The sequence below is a fragment of the Lonchura striata genome, chromosome 12 (assembly GCF_046129695.1).
Source record: "Lonchura striata isolate bLonStr1 chromosome 12, bLonStr1.mat, whole genome shotgun sequence".
Taxonomy (NCBI): domain Eukaryota; kingdom Metazoa; phylum Chordata; class Aves; order Passeriformes; family Estrildidae; genus Lonchura; species Lonchura striata.
In genome coordinates, this window is record NC_134614.1 from 14,912,450 (window position 1) to 14,933,013 (window position 20,564).

Genomic DNA, 20,564 nt, shown 5'->3' on the forward strand with positions numbered 1-20,564 from the left:
CTTGCTCTCTGATAAATGGGAACTTTAATGCAGATCTGGGAAGCTAAGCTGCAGCAAGGTCTTTTCTGAGATTTGTTGAAGATACTGAATCTCTGGAGACAGAAATTTACCTTGGAAATTCCCCTTGGGGATCAGCCAAGGGATGTTCAGGCTCTGGTCTACTCACAGTGCCATTTTTCACAGGAAGCAGGAGGAATGAACCTCGCTAAAGGTTATGCAGGCTTCACATAAAATACTGTTTATTCTCTGATGAAAAGGACCACTGGGGAGATCAGCAAGCCTGGTAAAAAGCACAGTCCCAGTTTAATCAAAAGATACACAAAGCACCCAGCTAAAGCCTGCAGAAGGTGCACTTAAGCATTTGTTAGCAAAGGAAGCAGGAAGAGACTGAGGATCTCTTCCAACAGCAAACATCAGGTATATGTCAGTTTTGCAGCCAGTTTTTTTGTGTATGTACAGCACATGTCCTCTGAAGAGGAACATGGATTTATATCCCTTCAGCTGAAGGGAAAAAGATAAAGAAAATATTGGACCATCGGACCTTTCTGTGCAAGGAAAACTCCTCTCCAGGTTTACCCAGCATCCAAGCTGCTCAGCTTTGCCAAGTGCTTCCCAAGGAGGTCTCAGCATGATGGTGAGAAGAAAGAACCTCAGGACCTCAGAACCAGGGTTATTAGCAAGACTGTAAGAAACCACAGTCCGGCCTCCAGCCCATGGTCACCCCTCCTGCCACACACAGTATGGGCCCCCTTGTTGTCCCTTTTAATTCTCATCTCCATCACAGATGAGAATTGCTCCAAATCCATTTTATAGAGGCATTTATTGAGGAAATACCAGCCAAGCCTCTCTTAATTATTCTAGGAGATTTGCCTGAAATCAAAGGTCAGAAGTCAGCAATCCAGCAATATTTGTGAGCTGTGATTAACATGGAGCTATTACACCCGAGCTAATTTTTAAAGAAACATGGAAGGGACAGAATAGGCCATGCTATCATTTGACTGTAAGGAGTCAATTGGCATTGTTGCACTGGCACCAGGAGGAGTTTCTGCACCATCATGCACAGCTACAGCCTCCCAGGAGGACACAAAGGGCTTGCAACACCTGCTCACACCCACACACTTGCAGGGTACTCAGCAATATTGTGATGGATACGAGGGGAACAGAGCCTGCTCCAGGTTCTCACTCACCCCAGTGCTGAAGATATGGGAAAGGTGATCACCCCACCATTCAAAACAGGGGCTTGGCAGGTGTTTTCTAGAAGATCTTTCTCTCAGCAGCTTCTTTTTAAGGAAGTACAGTGGAGGGGGTTTCATTTTTGCACTAGGTTTCTGAGCCTCACTTGGCTTTGCTCACTTCTCTGAGGAGGAATGGCTCTTGTAACCAGACTGGAAAGTGCAATTGCTTGGGGAATAAGCCAAGTGTAATGCTAGGGATGAATTTTTCCTGCTGTAATGCACTTTGGGAGGGAGGAGGGAACAGAAAATGAGAAGAAAGGAAATGGCAAAGAAAAGGGAAAATGAGATGAAGGGAAAGGGGAAAGAGGGAATGGGAGAGGTGAAAGGGGAAGGAGGAAGGAAAGGGAAAGGGACCTCCCTTGAAAATGCAAACAGAATAAACAAAAAACTCCTAGAAAAACCAAACTGGGGAGCTACTCCCTTCCTGACACAACCCAGCAGCTCTTGTCCCCTGCAGCTTTAAAGGCATATGGGAGCATTTGAGTTCCTGGGACCCTCTTCAGGCTCTAGCCCCTGCTACTGCTTGGCAGACACTGACAAGTCACCCACTTGTGGGACACTACCAGCCCTTCACTCCAGCAGCAGGAGAGCTCCATAGGCTTAAAAAACTTCAGCCTGAAATTGAATGGGTGGAGGGGCAGCCAGGGGAAGAGAGAGAAGGAAAAGGACACAGCAAACTGCTTTGCTCATCCATCATCTCTGGCAGCAACGTTCCCCCCTTCATGAGTCAACCCTAAAGGCTTTCAGCCCAGATCCTTGGTACATGATACACACAGATTATTTACACAGTAACTACTCAAATACCATTTTCTGGCTGGTCAGTTTATTTGAGGTGATTTTTTTTTTTTTTTTTTACATTCTCCCCTGTTTTCCAAAAGGCCCATAAAATAAAGTGCAGCCATGGGAAAGCATCTGTTCATTGCAAAGATCATCTGGCATCAGCAAAGGGCAGAGATTTTCCCAATGCCCCTGGATGGTCCACGTCCAGTTGGCACTCATTTAAAATTGAAACAGCAGATTATTTTAATTCCTTCAGTATCCTTGAAAAATCTTAGCCAACCTGACAAAAAGCTTGCCATCCCAACAGGCAGGGGATGCTCAGCGGCAGTGGCAGGCAGCTGCCACAGCCCTCACACCAAGAGCAGGGCTGGCCCCATGCAGATCATCCCCAGTGCACAATTTTGGCTGGAAAACCACAGAGACAGCTGGGGAATGCCATGATTCAATGCTCCCCCGCAGCAACCCTGTGCTCTCACCAAGGACAGATGCAGAAAAACAACTTTCCCTCCTCAAGGGTCAGCCCACACCCACCCCAGCACATACAGCTGCAGCAGAGAGTGAGCACCATGTAAAAACCTCTCTTTTCCTGAGGATGAACAGGACAAGCACCACTTCATTGTGGTGTCCCCAGCCCCTTCACCAGGTTTTCAAAATGGGAATTCAGAGTCCTTCTTTTAGGGTGAAAATATCACCAGACCACATTCAGCAACAGCTCTTCCCTTCCCTCATCATCTTCCAGAGGCTGTAATAGTTGTGAACTGGGGACAATGTACTCATCTCCCACTGCAATTATTAGCTGCTGCCTGGCAAAACTATCTGCGGAGATTGTTGTAAGCAACATGTTCTGTATCATCTTGCCTTAAAATAAAGTGGGACAAATATATTCCTTTACAGGGTTGCAGAGAGCATTCTCTAGGCAAAAATTTTCTAAGAAAGGGGCAGGTTTTACATTTTTGGGAAGTACCTAGTTCTGGTCCACAGCTTAGCAACACAAGATGGAGAGCTACTGCATAAACCCCTGCTGCCTCTCTATGTTCACTCAACCCTCACAGTTTTAGGTGAAAGAGCTGTCCAAGAAGAAACACCTAGACACCAAATCACCTTCATGGCTATTTTTGCTCCAAGTCAGATTTTAAAACAAGAAGCTTTCTGCAACATAGACACCGTGGACTGCAAAAACAATAAACCCCTGCAAAAGACTAATTTCCCATGCACAATTAATTGTTTATCATGGTTCAGACTTGACAGCTCCATGTAAAATCCCTCCTTACCTCCATTTCCCCCCTCCCTGGAGCAGCCTGCAAGGAGAAGCATGAACATCCCTTACTGCCCAGTTACCCCAAAAAATCATAGAAAGGTAAAAAATAGGTTTTGGGTAGTTTCTGTTTCCCATGGTTTAAGTGTTTCCTCTTCATCATGAGCAGTTTCCAAAGAGAAGCTGCTCCTGTGGTGTGGCAGAAGCCAGGCAGTGTGCAGGCAAGTGCTGAGGCATCAGCTTTTCCTTCCAGCTCTTCCATGGAGAACTTGTGTTGTGGCAAACACTGCCCAGCTCCTGGCAGCCATCCCACCAGGGGAGAGCCACTAATCCATGCTTGTGGAGCTTCTACCAAAAGGAAGGGGAAAGCTCATGGTGAGGAGACTATAAAGCAGATACAGAAAGCCCTCAGGGCTGTCAGAAGGAGCTCCCCTAGTGCACATTGCATGGGTGAGTTCTGGTGTTCTCAGCTCTCTTTCCTCAGGGGTGATGTGGCATCAAACTCTCTCAGCTTCAGATTCTTTTTATTTTCCTCCACACTGACAAATCAGAAAACAACCTGATACCACAGACTCCTGTTCTTCACTGAATGCTAGGCTCAGGCATGTTGGACTGAACCTGTTGGTTAGTGAGATTTGTGGAAAAGACTGCAACCTAGTCCAGCTCATGGCTCCAGGGAGGCTGAAACCCCTCTGGAGATGGATATGAAACATCACAATCTACTACACAGCTCAATAAGCTTCCAGAATCAACACAGCTTCAAAGGTCTGTGGTAACATTAAACTCATTAACAATGCTCCCTGCAGTAACAGCTGTATGTCACAAAGCCAGCTCAAAATGACTTTACAGTAGCTAATAATAAACTTTTTCCCAGGGCTTGAAACTTAAAATCAAATTAAAGAAAAGAAAAAACAACCAACCACGAACCCACCAAATGCTAAAACTGTGTAAAATGCTTTTTAGAAATACTCATCCTCTGCCCTCCAGTAAAATCTGTCTTATTTGGGGTCAAGCATTTGATCACCCCTCATTTATTTCAGAAGAAGATCTGGAATAACATTTCTAAGAAAATGAAGCTCCAGAATTAAGCAGGGTCAAAATTTAGAGGCCACAGTAAGTCTCTGCCTGCATGCAGCTCACTCCTCTGCACATTTAATAGTGCTATTTGTAGTGCTGGCAGAGAGCTCCAGCCCCCTTTAGCTATGACTTCTCCTGTGCCCTCCCTGGCTACATTTGAAAATCCCCTTTTGCCCTCTCCTCTAAAGCCACTCATCATTCCTATCAAGACACATCACTGCATAAGGGCATTTCAAATGCATTTAATGAAGCCAGCTTTGAACTTTACCCCCTACATCCATGCTGGCAGCACATTGCTCAGCAATTTTTCCACTGAAACTGAGTATCCCAATTACTGTCTCTAGTCTCACATACTTTCCAGGCAGTCAGAGACAAAAAAAAAAGCCCATCACAACCATCTTGTCCTTACCCATGATGGTCACATCGTACTCGATCTGGAAAAGTGCCTCCTGGCTGCACTGCCGCAGGATGTTGAGGGCATCAGCGTGGGTCATGCTGTGCAGAGGAATCCCATCCACGCTCAGCAGCCTGTCCCCAATTTTCAAAGACCCTTCCCTGTAAGAAGCCAAAGGCAATCATTTTCTTTATACATGTATTTATGTTTAGACAAAATATCTATATATATTTATATAGATAAATTTGCTATATAACTATATTATCTATATATAAATATATAAACATATATTATTTGTGTGTGTACACACATGTATGTGTGTGTATGTATATGCACACACATATTAGGAAGTAAATTACTCTCATCCTGTAGGATGGAAGAACACTCCTTGGACAACAGTCTGGGTTATTTATAGTACCAGGCCCATCATATTAAATTATGAGCACAAGAGTAGATAGACTGGCTCCTGCTTTCCAACACAGCATCAGCGATTCAGCTGCACAGGGCTAATGAAGGGGCAGGAGCAGTTTTTGCCTTTAACTGGAACATCTGCACTGGGCTGGGCTGGGAGTGCCGTGCCCAGCTCCCCACCCAGCACTGCACGCTGGCACTGCACTCCAGAGAAAAGGGAGGCACCAGAGGAGGACGGGAAGGGCACACGTCCCGGAGCATGGGGACAGCTGCTGGAGTGTCCTGGGAAGGCAGGTGTGACACGAGCAGTACCTGTCTGCAGGGCCGCCTGGCCTCACGTAGGTGAGCACCAGCGGCCTGGACTTGTGCCAGTCTTCATGGGCTCCCCCTGCAATCAAACCAGGAAAGCCGTAAGTCACCGGAGGTTTGAAAGTCTGAGTGAGAGTGCTGAGAAAGAGACATCTATCACATAACAGCTGACACAGCCTGCCAGCAAAATGACTGCCCTAGATTAGGCAGCCAGCAGTCCTTAGAGGCAGCAGGGGATCCTCTCCAGGACATGCTTTGACTGCTTAGCTGAGGATTTTGTCATTCACTTTCTTCCTTTTCCCACTTTCCACCTCTGCTTCTGCTTTTCACTGGAGGAACTACTAACCTCTCAGCACAAAGCCAAAGCTGTTGCCTTCCTTGTAGAGGGACACTTCAATGGTCTTGGGAATAATGCCAGCACTGCTTTCTGGCACTAAAAGGAAGAGAGAAAGACCCAGTTACCCCAGATAAACCTTTTCCAACTGCAGTGCAAAACAGTTTCAAAACCCATCCAAACAACACTGAAATTAAAGTCCAGCCCCAACCCATATTTTATTTTCCCTTCTTGGAAGCAAAAAGAGCCCAACCCAGACACATGAACCTTTATCAGAGCCAACCATCAGGTTTTAGGATGATTTCACCAGCTCAGTGTTGTGCATCTCCCCTCAAATTTGTCTTGGTTAATACCCTGACATTCAAGTAAAACCATCTCGTTTATCAACTGGCTTTAATGCATTCAGCTTTTCTCAAAAGCTTCTGCCACAGATAGAAACTTATTAAAAAAAAACAGCAGCAGCATAAGGAATCAAGTCACCAGCTGACCTTAAAGAAAATGAAAATCCCAAATCCTCAATGCATAAAGTTGGTTTCTTTCCCTTACCTCTCATATTTTGGATTTTAAAATAGATTAAGCAAATCCTTTAAACTGATCCTAGGGGCAATTCAGTATTTTTATGTTAAATACACAGTACTATTTGTACAAAATACAAAATGTACAAAGTAAAGAGAAAAAGAAATAAATGGTTTCCATCTCTTGATGTCCCCTACTCATTAATGATTTATTGCACTAACTGCAGTGAATATGGGACGATTTCCCTGTCTTCTCCACCCAGAACTGCATGTGACATTTCAGCCTGGTCCACTCTGAAAATTCCTAATTTTCAAACTAAGATCCATGAATAGTCACAAAGATAATATGGAAAAAAAAGACCAAGAACTTGACTTGGAGGTGAAGGGTGTCCTAGGCACATCCACACTGCCATTTCCCTTGGCTCAGGAGGGAGTTTGAAGTAAATCTCCTCATTGACCACACTCATCCTTACTGCCAAGCACCCTGAAGCCAAATCAGGCTTAGCCCAGCCCTTAAACTAACCCCAAAAGACATACAATGTAGGCACAGTACTGCCTGCAGGCAGAGAGCCCTGGGGACCAGCTACAGTGAGGCCAAATAAACCTCCAAACACTGTCCCCACTTTGCTCCTGCTGCTGTGCACAGACACCTAACAGGGACACAGCCTAGAAATACTCCAAAAAGGAGCACTCAGGGCACGGGAAGGCTCCCAGCCAAGGAGTGATACTCAAATACCAAGTAAAGGGTAAAAAGTATCCACAAATGAGTTCAGAAGCCATCCAATTTCTGTCCTAAGCATTGAAGTATGAAGTGCTTCAACAGCCTCTCATAAGATCAGTGGGAGCTGGGAAACCTAAGCCAGTGTTAACACAGGGTTTGGTTTATTCAAGAAAGAGATGATAGGACACAGTAGTCTGAAAATTAGACTTGGGCTTGCAAGATCCCTTTCAAAGCAGGAAATTACAGAGTGGGGAGAAAAAAATCAAACCCACAAGCACAAGCTATTGAATTGCACTGTATTTCTGCTCTTTGCCCAAGGAAAGACAGAGAGACAGAGAGAGGGGGGTGAGCATACACAGCGATAACAAACTCTCACATCAGATAAAAGCCCACAATGAATTGGAATCAGGCAATAATTGACAATTCCCTGTATTTTGCAGTGCTTCTTTGTTTGGACCATTCATAAACAGCCCCAGTAATCTCACTGGAGAGAAGTCACTATCTGAGGGTGCTCTTCCAGCTCATTTGAAGCTGAGGACATCTAGCATTGCTGCTATTGATTGAGCTGGCACCACTCCTTGGCTGGCAAGTTGAGTTTATCAGATTCCTCATAAGGAAGATCACAGAGAATAAAGAATACCATAGAGAAAGGTCAAGAGTGGTCATCTCTAGGGAGCATGAGAACATGTAAGACTTGAGCCACAGCTGGCTTTACCAGAGGTGTATGCAGAAGCTCACTAACATTTACAGCAGAAGAGGGGGGAATGATGGATACAGAATCAGCTATTTCAGATTAGATTTTACTCTTTGGGGCTTTACACAGTCATTTCTATACTCAATACTTTTCATCTAAAGGCAGCAGCTACAGCAAAGCTCTGAAGTGTAAAATATCTTCCTATCTGGGTCAAAATGTTAGATTTCATTAGTTTTGTTTTTCCTGTCATTTTCTTTTTAGTTGTTCTATTTCTTCTGCCCAATCATTGTCTGACTGATATTGGTAAATGAATGGGTAAATAACTGGGGGGATTATATTCACAATGGAAAGACTGTGATGAGAAACTGTATCGAGGAATTTGTTTCAACCAGAAACATCAATCATCAAAACAAATCAGGGCAAGAGCATATAGACAGGACATAAGTCCTGTTAGTTGGGCTTGCCATTTTCTGCCAGGGCCCCTTAGCTGGAAAGCAGATTGCTTCCGTTTCCCTTCTAAAAACACCTAACACTTCACAGAATCCTGAGGACTAACAGCACAGCTCAGAAAAGGGCATCTGGTAATACACGTTTAAGACTGAATTAAATCTCTTTTTGCAACACTCCAAAAGAGAAAAGGAGAAGGTGAAGCAGCATCAGGAGGCAGATTGGCCTGTGCTGTCGAGTCACTCCGAGGCAAGACAGACCTAATCAGCCATCCCCTGCCAGCGTGCATGAACAGGCACCCACTGTGCTGGAAAAAGTGCTCTGCTCCGACTGCACACAGCTCGGCAGCCTCCACCGCCCTCGTGAGCAGATGAAGGCAACAGCAAAACGCCCCTGGACACTGCCTTGGCCACGGCACCTCTGCACAAGCAAGCCCATCTGCACCCCAGCACAAAGAAGAGAGGGCAGCGGTGTCCGAGAGGCACCCACCGGCTGGAGGGAGCTCGTACTCGACTTCCAGCACCACCCTCTCGCCCACGTTCTTCAGCAGGCTGATGATCTCGTCGTGCCGCAGCTTGGTCAGGTTAATGCCATTCACCGACTTGATGTAATCCCCCACGTTCAGCTGGTCACTCCTGCAAAGAAATAAAATAAAAAGCAGTGGTAGCACAAAGTCTCCAGCTGGCTGGTAACTGTGGGACTGTCTGAACAAGCCAACAATGCTGGACTGATCTCTGCTGTCTGATTGCATGCGTCTGCTATCAGAGGGAAGTACTAAAATTGAAGCCATCTATCTTTCCTGGTGGCAAGTGTTCAGATCTGTACATACAGCAACAATTGCAGTGTACGTATTCACAACCTCTTTGCTGTTGCTCAGTTCCCATTCATGTAGAGCAATCAGTCAAAGAAAAGCACACCAAGAGCTGTCTGAAAAAATCCAGCAGGGAAAGAGAAAACATCTTTCCTTTTGCCTGTTTTCTGCAAAATTGTTCAATTACTCTTTCCTTTTTCCTGCTTCTTGGAGCCTTTCTTTGCCCATTCCTTTTCTGAGCCAATAACGTTACTTATACACTCAGTATTCAGAACAGATACAATATTAAACCACTTAGCTTGATCAAGATGTATTGTACCATGCAGCTCTCCTGACAAGGCTGCCTAATTTCACAGAACCACAAATATCCCTGCAAAAAATTTCAGTGCATAATTGCACAGAGCATAGGAAATAACTCAAAATAGAACATGTTCTACTTCCTGAAGCAAAAACTTTGCATTCTGGGGCACTTGAAAAAAGGGTCTTGGGTGCCAACAACTTTAATTATAACTCTATTCATTCAGTAGCTGGAACATGCAACTATTCCTTTCCATTCCTGCTGTGCTCTCTGCACCCCATTTCCATTTCTCACCTTGCAGCCAGTCCCCCCGGCCTCAGATTGGAGACTCTTGGCTTTCCATCTTTGTCTGTGCCACCTGAAATGGTTAAACCGAGGGTGCTTCCTTCTTTCTTAATCAGCTCCACAATTGTGACCCCTCTGAACTCCTCTGAAAGATTGGGAATAAAGACAAACAACTCAGTGGAAGGCATGTTCCCTCAATCCCAAGGGATTTTCCTACCTCTTTTCCTACAGGTAGTGGGAAAGTAGATTTGAACAACTAGCATGAAGAATTGTTATTTGAACTTAAGTTGTAAAACAGAAGTGTGTCCTGGTAGACCCACAACAATGTTTGCAGGCAGGTCTGGCAGGCAGGACCAAGGAAGACAAGGCAGAGTAATATGGGCTTATGAGAGAATAAAACCCTTGTGTTTCAAGGTGCTGGATGCAGTAGACAAATTCAAAACCAGGGTGATGGGAGCTCAGCAATGGTCCAGGGAGATCACCTAAAGAATTATGCTTGATATAGAGTGGGGAGGGCATTAAGAGAGCTGTCAGGTGGTAACAGTTACACAGGAGAAGGATCATCCTGCAGTCCCCCAGATCCAGGAGATGTGGACTTGCAGTAGCTGCCTGGGTGGACCAAACAGGGTGGATCTTAAAATACTGTGATTAAAAAAATCTATCATGAGACATCAATATAGTTGGGAGATACAGAACACAATGTGGAGAGGGGTGAGATTCTGCCATCATCAGTGGGAGGAGGAGGAGGCATGACCTTCACTCATTCACAGCAGTTTGCTCACCCAGCTGCACCTAGTCCAAGTCAAACTCCCTCCAACCACCTCATCTGCAGCTGGAATTGAATTCACGAGTCACTTTGACACCATGACCTGTTCCACATGCACTGCCTGCCACCAGACACAGGTCCAGGGGATGCCCACCTCACACCTGCTGCACCAGTACTGCTTCTCTGGGTGCCGCAAACAGTGCACATTTTACCTTTTCTAGTCCAAGACAACACTCCTGTCAGTCCAGCATCTACATATAAGCCCAACCCGGTACCAGTTTTGATCTCATGACAGATCATGTCTGGGTTTTACAAAAACAAATTTCCTACATTATTCCAGCTTTTGGATTTGACATGGAAAGGGCAGTAACTGAGCAGGAGAACCAGTCCTGGCCTAAGAAAAAGACCGAGAGCTCCAAAGACTTGGCAAAAGGCAGCTCTGCAATACTGCATACAACAGATCTCACACTTTGCTCAAAGGGGAACTAGCCCTGGGGCAAACAGGACAACATCTACACCTTGTCAGAGTCTCCTCTCAGAAGCTTTTACACAGTTTGTCTACAGCATTATCCATCCACCTCCACTATCTCAGGGTACTGAAATCTTCTATGATTTTACAGGAGGAAACCAGTCACCCTCACACAGGGTGCCTTTCTCCAAGGCTGCAAGAAGGTGGTGATGGGCATTGGCAGCACACAAGAAAGAGCAGCCCCACAGATGTGGACAAAAACCCCGTGTTGCAAATGGCCCAGGTGCTTGTTTACACAGTAAACCTTACCAGGCTTAAATGCTTGGAGAGGGAACATTTGAAACCTCTTGCACACTGATTTCCAGAGCAAGGCAGGGCCCCTTAAATAGCATATTGAAACAGAAGATCTATACTACTGCAGGGCCTCCTCCACCCATCCAAAACACGGGATCTGCTGGCTCTGTGGTGCCTCATCACCAGCACTTTGCTCCTGTTCAAAGCCACCAGGACACCAGAAATTGCAGCTCACTTAGAGTCCTGCCATGCACTACCTGTTTTGTAAAGCACTTCCAAGAATAATCTGTGCACTTGATTAAAGTGAGTAGGGAACCTCTTTGCAATCCAACCCCAGTCTGGCAGGCATTTAGGCACTGCTGGGCACCCTTTTAATGTGGTACTGGCAGCTCCTTGTAAAAATGTCACGTCCATAATACTTCTGCTCTTTAAACTCAGTTTTGATCCCTTGCCAACTGCAGTAAGATAATTTTCAATCAGCAACTCAGGAGCCCAGGGGCTGCCAGAAACTTGGGGGGGCTTGCCACCATGCTGGAAAGAACAACATCCTGCACCATCCTGCAAATTTCCTCTCAACCACAGACATGACTGATCAACACAGATGGTGCCACAAGGGGAGATTATTAGCTTTTCAACGAGGTTTAATTTTGATCCTTGATAAGTGTTTGAAATGAGAACTCCCAGAGTGCAATTATCCATTGTTATGGGTTCAAAGCAAAATAACTACTGCAAAAAAGGCAGATCCCTGAGATCAACCAATCAAGGTCAGCCATAAGGAATTTTGACCCGTGCTTCTACAAATCTCCTGCCACTGTCACAGACCCACACCGTGTGAAAGTGAGCTAGTTGAGGAGGATCTGGTCCTTCAAGACATAGTGTTTAAGCACCATATATTAGCAGATTTGGATTTCTTCTATTGGCAAATATGATTGGATTTTGCATCCCAGGGCAGGAAGAGCACACCTGATTTTTTCCCTGTCCATTGAGATGCCTTGAGCTGGGGTTGTTGGATGCACTGGCTCTTGTGAGCCTCTCCCCATCAGGGCTGCACTACAGTGGTGTGATGCAGAATATCCTTTGGAACAAGTGCTGAATGATGAAGCAATAGCAGAAGGGCCCTGCTTCCTCCCCATTCCTAGAACACACTAAACCAACCCTGTGACTGGGTCATTAGCAGCCAGAAGTCAAAACCAAGTCCCTGGCTTTCCTAGGAAGGAGATGAGTTGTCCAAGACAGCCCAGTGCCAGCAGAGGTAAATGAATTTCCACTTCTCCACTCCCTCTTCAGCCCCCGGGGTGTTTCTGCATGGGAAAGTTTATCTCACACAAAAATTTGCTGTGACTGACTAAACATCAAAACAAACTTAGTCAGATGTGGGAAATTCAAAGCTTGCCAGACACTGCCAGTCTCCTTCCCTGCTTGATGAGCTCAGCTGTGGCAGCATTTCTTCCCTCTCTCTTTTGCTGCTGTTTTGTTCTTTGTGAGTGTCAGTCCAGTGCAGGAATAAGTCCTTTCCCAGATCCCGGTAACTAATGTCAACACATACAGGTCCACACAAGACAGGCATTGTACCAGTAACACACCATTCACTGAGACCAGTTACCACCATCCATTTCTGTCTTCCAGCAAAAGCTTTGCTGATAGATGCACCAAAATTAGTGGTTTAAGGGGTTTTACCCATTTTAGGGGTATCCAGGTAAACTGTAATGGATGCCCCAATATTTTGCAGTGGGAGCTGATCCCCTCCTTTACCTGGGATGCTTTGCCTCCTGGAGACCAGGGCTGTGTCCATCCCACCAGAGTCCTTGCTCCCCTTTGAGTAAGGGCCATCATCTGTGAGCAGAGCAAACACAGAAGCTGACATTAGTGCCAAAAGCCACAAGCAACTGAACCAGAGTTCTTTAAGAAGTTGTCCTGGTGACACCAAAATTGGAATCACATCTGTATCACAGACTGCAGGCAAGAAAAATCATTATGAGTCCCAGCTTTGTACTGCAGCATGTGGACTCTCACCTTGTAGAGAAGGAAACAGGAAGGCAGTAACATTATCTGATTTATTCTTCTTGGAGCTAAGCTGCTAAGAGAGAACAAAATTCCCTTACTTCTGTAATTATGTGGAACAGCTGAGAATAGAAAAAGCTGGGGCATTCATATCACAAGTTTCAAGCCTGTCATTATGCCTGTGAAAAAACTTAGGGTGTTTGGAAATGCAGTCATACATCAGGATACTAACAGGGCCCTAAATCACTATACTTGAGTGAAATTGCCTATTCCTTTAGATCCCATTATTTCAGTCACCTTTTCCAGCTGCTGTTCCAGCTTCTGTACAATATAGAGAGCACCCTCTTTAAATGATTAAAAGGAAAAAAAAAAGTCAGAGTAAAGAGAGAATAGCATTATATACTGTAAATACACTGGCCAGCATAAGCTGAAATTTAAAGCATCTAAATATCTTTGTATTGTCCCATTGGAAGACTGCTAGTTATCACAGAGTTTATCTGCAGAGAAGACAGCATGCTTTTACAGATCTCATTTCTATCCATCTAAAATGTCTATTTTTATGGTATTTCATAAAAAGTTGGCATTTTTCCAATCAATAATTTCCAGTAACCATGTAGTACCAAATAACTCCCATTCTCAGTGACCACATTATTGAATTTTTCAGTAGTTGTGAAGGTTTAGAAGTTGTACATGATAGTATAAATATAGGTTACTGAAAAAACTCATCCCTTTATTCCTGTCCACAGCCCTTAAATAAGTTACATCTAAGGTACAAAGAAGTTTTTGTCTCACTCCATACAAAGTGAACAAAGATTTTAATTCAGCCTCATTCAAGACAAGGGTCTGTACACAGTGGACTCAATCCCAATGTTCAGTTTGCTGGCAGCCCGCTTTCCCCATAGGCAAAGTAAAGATGGTGCAAATCTTAGTCTCTCTCACCAGGAGGTTTTTCCTAATATTCTGGTTTGCCCTCTCTCTGTCACCTCACCCCTGGCAGAACTGGAGAGTCAGGTAACAGGGATGCTTTGGATTTCTAAAGGAAGGTGGCAATTCCCAGGGGAGCAGCAGGACAATGCTGATCCAACTGCTCACGTTCCCAACAACTACAACCACCCTTTATTTCTTTCCCAAATGCAGCAGCACATTGGAAGAGGAATCCTAAATTTCAGGAAACCCAACACAAGGTTCCTTTTTCAACACTGGAGGTAATTGTGCAAAAGGCACCCGCAACTTATCCTGGACCACCCAGGGCTGGAATTTTTTGCTAGCACTGGAGCATCAGTGTACTTTTGGTGCCACAGGCCACTGCAGATGGCAAGGACCACCCCAGCATGCAGCTGCCCTCCACATGGGAGCACTGCTGCCAGCTCTGCCCCCAGGTAACGTGCTCAAGGCAGCGAGGTTCTGCTGTGGATGGGATCCCTGCATTCCTGGGAAACCACGCAAGATGGTTCAAAGCCAGCTCCATAATCTGCTGGCAAACTGAAGCAGGGAACCATCTGTTTCCCACAAACACACCGCCCCACACCAGACAGGCACCAGTGCCCTTCTGCGTTTCATTTCCCCATCACAACCCCGAGCAGTGTTGATAGGAAACCCCAGCTCACTGCTGGTTGCCCTCCCTAGGCCAACAGCTGTTGGCAAACATGCCTTGGCTTCCTTTGAGCATGAACCAAGTTGCCTGTGCATTAACAGCTTCCAGCAGTGGCCAAGAGCAGTGACCCCAGCTGCAGACCCTGCCGGCAATTAGCAACACTGCCCTGTCCCACTGCCCCGGACAGCCAGCAAATAATCAGCACCACTACCCTTCTCCTGTTGCTCCTCCCTTCCAAACTCAGTTGATTATGTGAAAAATATTTGGGTTTTTCCCCTCATTATCTGGCTAAAGTGTTTGAACAGGAAAGGAGGCTGCCACACGCGGCCTGCTGAAATGGGAGCTGGCATTTGCTCGCAGGAGCATCCCCGCCGCATGCACGGCTCCTTGTTCATTTGCAGCCAATTTCCTGCTCTGCCACTCAAGCTGGTAATAATGGAGTCATTTTTTATGAACTTTTTTGTTTGTGCAAGGGGTTACATTGGTTTTTTTAATAAAGGAACTACTTTTTGTGCTCTTAGTAATTTCTTCTGCCTAGCACAGCGCTGGTTTAGGGAAGAGATTGCTAACCAGCCTGATTGCTCAGTTGGCCAAAATTGCAGCATCAATCCAAGTACTGGAAAGCCACAAACTTCTCCTAAAAATTAGGAAAGTAAACTCTCTTTTTAAATCCCATGCAGGTTCTTTTTGCAAGAAATCCATGCTGGAGCTATTAGAGTTGTATTTATCAAGTTTTTTCTCTCACACCAAGATAGCCAGAAATCTTCCCCAAAAAGATTGTGTAATTGATGGTTTTCAAGCAGTGATAGCAATGCTGGCTCTAGACCTTCCAGAAAAGCTCACCAAGTGCATAAGACCCTCAATAAAACTGAGATTGCAGCACTTTACATATATTGATCCCTATATTGATGGAAATCTGTGGCAACATACAAAGATCCTGTAAGTCTTTGACAATAGTTTTTACTATTTACATGCCTTACTATTTACATAACATCAGAGAGAGAATAACTTCTGTGTCCCTATGTCTTCCCACAGATCTTTGAACTCTCCTCCCCTGCAGAAGCAATGCAGAAAAGTGATACACGTCAGTGTATCATGTACAGTGACAATAAATAAGAGAGAATCCCCATCTCATTCCTTCAAAAACAAACTGGACAGATGAAGGAACATGAAAAGCTTTAGCTGGGGGGTAAGAATAAAGGACAGTCAGCGCAGACTCCACTACCCCTCCAAGCACAGGCACCAGGATCTCCTGACATCAGTTAGCTGCAAAGACAAACTGTTAAAATGGGGGGGAAAAGGCTTCCTTGGAAAGAACACTGATTTAGGAGTTCATTATCCCTGCCTGTGGGAGGAAAAAATAGAAGTTTGGGGTTTTTGTTCATTTAGAAGAGCCATTAGTCTCTGTTATTAGCAGAGATCACTTCTTAATGAAAATAAGCATTGGCTAAATCAGATTCTATGACAATTAGGCTGCTGTCTGCAAGTTGTTCAGATTCCTGGATCACTTTAAGACAGTTCCTGCAGAGAAAGTGCATTAATCTTATGGGAAGACCAAGAGGTAAAACCTCCCATTTGTTTAATGGAAAAAAGACAGTTGGAGACAGTTATTTTGCTACAGGGTAATTGCATTCCTTGTTTAGAGAAATGAATACCAAACCAGCATTAAGAACAAAAAGCTGTTCACGCTAAGGCAAGCCAGTATTTTTTTGCTAGAATAAAAGCATGGGGCTGGAAGCAGGAATTCAAATGACTAAAACTAATTGCAATTTGATCCATTTTGAGGAGAGTTAATTCTGTAAGTCAAGGGAGGCATTTATCTGTAGTCAGGCAAAGAGCAGCAGAGGGTACACGAACATGGGTCAGGCAAGTAGTGATGATTCAAACTGCAGCTCTGGGAGCAAAACCTCCAATGCCTGGGATTTTAAAGATCTCTGAGTGCCTGAAGATGCAGACATGTACTTCAAAAACAGACTATAATCATCTAGTTGCATCTTTAGGCATCTCATCACATTTAAAAAGTTGATATATTACCAGAAGGAGGAGAGGGGGAAAGTGATATACCCATGCCACTCATTCTGAAAGAGAAATTGGTTTTTAGCTCCCACATGACACAGCCCGCACCACAGCCTGGCCAGGGGCTGGACCATCATCAGAGGATGACTGTAACACAATCCTTCCCTCTCCCCAGGCTGGCACTCCACCTGGCAGCACAGCCAGAGGCATCTCATGCTCCAGTGATGGATTTGGGCTGGATTGCAAGGCTGTACCAAACTGCCCCTCCAGCACAACTCCCCAAGAGCAGTTTGGGTTATTTCAGCACCACCACAGCAGGCTGGGGACAGCAGTGCCACTGTCAGCTCTGCACAGTGGTGGCCTCCCATCTTCAAAGCACTTAGCCTTTAATAAGGGAGACAGGCAGAACCAGAGAGCCCATGACTGGAAAACAAAAAGCCCATTGAATACTGTTACAGACTGCATGATTTTCTGAATGTACTTAATTACAAAGTTCACTGCAGAGCAAGAGCTGCCCTCACATGTTTGCTTCTGACAAGAAGCATGAAGGATCCCACCTTCCCCAAGCCTTCCTCAGCAGGTGGCTTAAATTTTCTTCTGCCCATCTAAATCCACAGCTCCTCAGGCCCTTGGAAAATCTGTACATGAGTTCACTATTACCAGTACAGCTGCTCAGGTCTTTTCCCATCTCTACAAATACAGCGCTTTGGCTCTGTATCACTAAACTTAAAGAAAATAAATAACTAGAACCCCAAGAACAGATGAAATGCATCTACCAGTGATCTCTAGACTGCTTTTCATGAAGAATGGAAAAGTTGAACTAAAGTATAATCCTGCCCTACATAAAACTAATCCAAGCATATAGCAACAAATACACTAGATCCTTAGACAAAATAGTCCATGCTCCTGTACTTAAAACAAGAAAACAGAAACTCACTTTTGCTTTAGGATTCTGCACTACAATCTCATTTTCAACACACTGATTTTAGCTTGCTGAAAAAAAAAATACTCAACCCAACCCTGAAAGGGCCCAGTGTTTTCTCACTTTTTACTCTTCAGAAGATGGGATGGGCTTGAAGAATGCCAGTGAAAAACCCCAGTATCCACCACAGCTCTACCCCTTCCCTCAGTGTAGGGCACCTTTCATGTGATTCTCCCACAGCACTAATCCCAAGTCAAGCAGTGTTTTGAAATGCTTTTCCCTTCCTTTGTGCCAGGAAGATTAAAAAAAAATTTCCCTTAACCACTGAGCTCAAGTTGGAACAGACCAAGTTATTTAGAGTGCAGCTCCTCCCTAATTTCATAAATACATGTATCAACAAATCTGGTAAAAACTGCAGTTGCCTTTTGTGAAGAAAAGCCTCTTATTTATCCCTTTACTGGCAACAAATCCTGTCCCAGCTCATACTCAGAACAAATGAGAAGTTGGGGAAGCTTCCTCTTAACTTCTCTCCTCAGAAATTTCTGAGTGAAGAGCACAGGAAAACAGTCATGCTGTACGAGAACCACCCTTGCTGGAAATAAGGCTCTTGCCTCCAAAACAATAACTGAGCTTTATCACATTTTCCTAGATAATTCTGAGGAAGAGAATTGTTATCAACCTGCTGCCAGTCCCTGTGCCAGCCCTTCTGCAATGCTGCTGTGTTCCCAGCCCTGGCCTGGGAATGTGCTCCATCAGCTGCAGCTCCTTGTGGCACCAGAGGCTGCTGTAGAAGGCTCTTCTGTGCACTTGTGTAGTTGCTGCTCCTGGCTTCTGAGCCAGGAATAACTTGTCCAGACTTTGAGGGTATTCCAAAAGGAAGTTGTACTTCTTAATTTCTTCTCCTCAATAGACACAGCATGGAATTCATCTCCTCACACCCTCCACATCTCTCCTTTTCTTCTGTATCCATTCATTCACCTACCAACTCTTCTCAGGCATGTACAATTTTATAACACCTGCTGCTGTATTCACAGAAATCAGTTCTAGGGACATACAATAGCCTATTGTTCAACAGAAACTCCGTGCTTTGTTCTTCTGGGTTTTTTTTTTCTTTTAATAAGAAACCAAAATTACTTTTAAAGAAACAATTTTTATTCAAGCAATCATTTTCAACTGAAATGCTGTAGATAATTATTTGCACAGCAGTGGCCTTTATGGGACCAGGATATAAGCCAGAACATGTCTCTCTTACCAAGCAGGTTGGCTTCCAAGGGATACAAGAGCATATTTCTTACCCCCTACAAGACTGTAACAGTGATGGAAGATTCCTGCTTCTCATGAAGATGTGGGAGGAGTTTCTGCATTTAGTAAACAAGTTTTGTGTGCACAAAACCCAGTTAAGTCAGCTCTGCAGAAATGCCAGGCTTTGGTAAGGTTTAACTCACATCAACTTCCACAGGATATTAAACACCTCTCAAGGTCTGATCCAAGTCCCATCTGATAAGAATGAATGCTAGACTCAGCTTGCAGTGCCAACATCTGGTGCTCATATTTTCATTAAATACATTACATTCCAGAAAAAGAAAAAAAAAAATTTAAAAAAGGAAGAAAGAAAAAAACCCCACAATTTAAGAATCTACAATCAATCTACTATTACACCCATGTCTTTTCTATACCAGAGCCCTTGCTGCAATGCAGTGTTTGTTCTCATTATTGCTTTGGAAGCCAACACAAAGTCACTTTATCTAATCAGCACATCCGAGGGACTCTGTGATAGAGGACCTGGAAATAGTTCTTAATTTCCACTCAAGCTGTACTGAGAGATGGAAGAAAAAATATTCATAACAGTAAAAAAAAACTTTTTATTAAAACCAGCTCCTTGTTTTGTCTCTCCTGGTTTTGTATGAAAATAAAATTCCCATGCTGTTCATCTACTGTCCTCTGCACCTCTGGAATACAGTGGCCAATATCCATCAACCTGGAGGGAAGAGAGAGTGCAGCCTGAAAGAGGTTTATAATCTTGTAACTTTCAATAAAAATGTGTTTTGAGTAGAGAAGACTTAAGATATTGCTCTCAGAAAAGCAAAGAGCTGTTGTGCAAACCAGATCTAGACCAACTTCATCTTCTTCTGCATGGTAGAGAGGAGACCAGGGGATAATGGATGCAGACTCTTAGAAATGAAACATTCCATTGCTCTTCTGTTCACAGAGGAGCTGATGTTGTTCTTCTGAAGTAGCCTGTGATTTTGTTTCTTTCATTTAAAAGTATCAGAGATGACTCTTTCCTGATTCTGGTGAGGATATGATTTTGTGCATTAAATTAGGCTTATTAAGAGCTGCTTGAGGGATTTCACAGGCTGGATCTTCAGCACAAATAGCTTTTCCCAAACAAAAGCCAAGAATCTTCACTTTTATCCACTTCTTCCTAACAATCCTTTAACAACATCAACACCAAGAAGGTCCCTCTTCACTCACTGAGCCCTCTCCTTAACTTTGCTTATGCAGTCCCCAGCAAGATTTGCATTTCTAGCATTAAAAAATAGAGAGAAATGGAGAGAGACTTCCCTTCCTGCAATCCTTCTCACCCTCCCAGGCATTTTCAGACAGCTTCATCAGTTTATATCTGTGGATGACCCAGTGGCAGAGGAAGCTCTGCAGTGCCTCACCCCCTTGCAGATCATTTGTACACACCGACTCAGAGCATTCACAGCAATTTTGTGCACGAGAGACAAGAATAGTGCAAAAACCAACTCCATAAGATTATTATTTCTCAATGGTTCTAGTGAAATGATGTTATTAAAGTTACATTTTCCAGTCAATCTGACAATTTCTCTTATTAAGCAGCATAGAGTGTACTGAGGAGAGTCCAACACTAAGCTAGAAAGATGAAATATTGCTGATATATTGATTGTGTTATCTGAAGAAACTAACTTTGA

General features: G+C 44.3%; 1 protein-coding gene across 4 annotated transcripts in view; it reads right to left on the reverse strand.

Annotated features, from left to right (window-relative positions):
• The window catches only part of GRIP2 (glutamate receptor interacting protein 2), a 256,543-nt gene that overhangs the window by 46,959 nt on the left and 189,020 nt on the right, over positions 1 to 20,564 (reverse strand). For all 4 annotated transcript variants that reach the window (XM_021531534.3, XM_021531524.3, XM_021531545.3 and 1 more), the window contains exons 2-7: positions 12,848 to 12,928; positions 9,576 to 9,711; positions 8,662 to 8,807; positions 5,808 to 5,894; positions 5,465 to 5,540; positions 4,757 to 4,902 (exon numbers count right to left, since the gene is read on the reverse strand). In XM_021531534.3, coding sequence (XP_021387209.1) covers positions 4,757 to 4,902; positions 5,465 to 5,540; positions 5,808 to 5,894; positions 8,662 to 8,807; positions 9,576 to 9,711; positions 12,848 to 12,928 — 672 coding nt within the window. The remainder of the gene's footprint in view (positions 1 to 4,756; positions 4,903 to 5,464; positions 5,541 to 5,807; positions 5,895 to 8,661; positions 8,808 to 9,575; positions 9,712 to 12,847; positions 12,929 to 20,564) is intronic.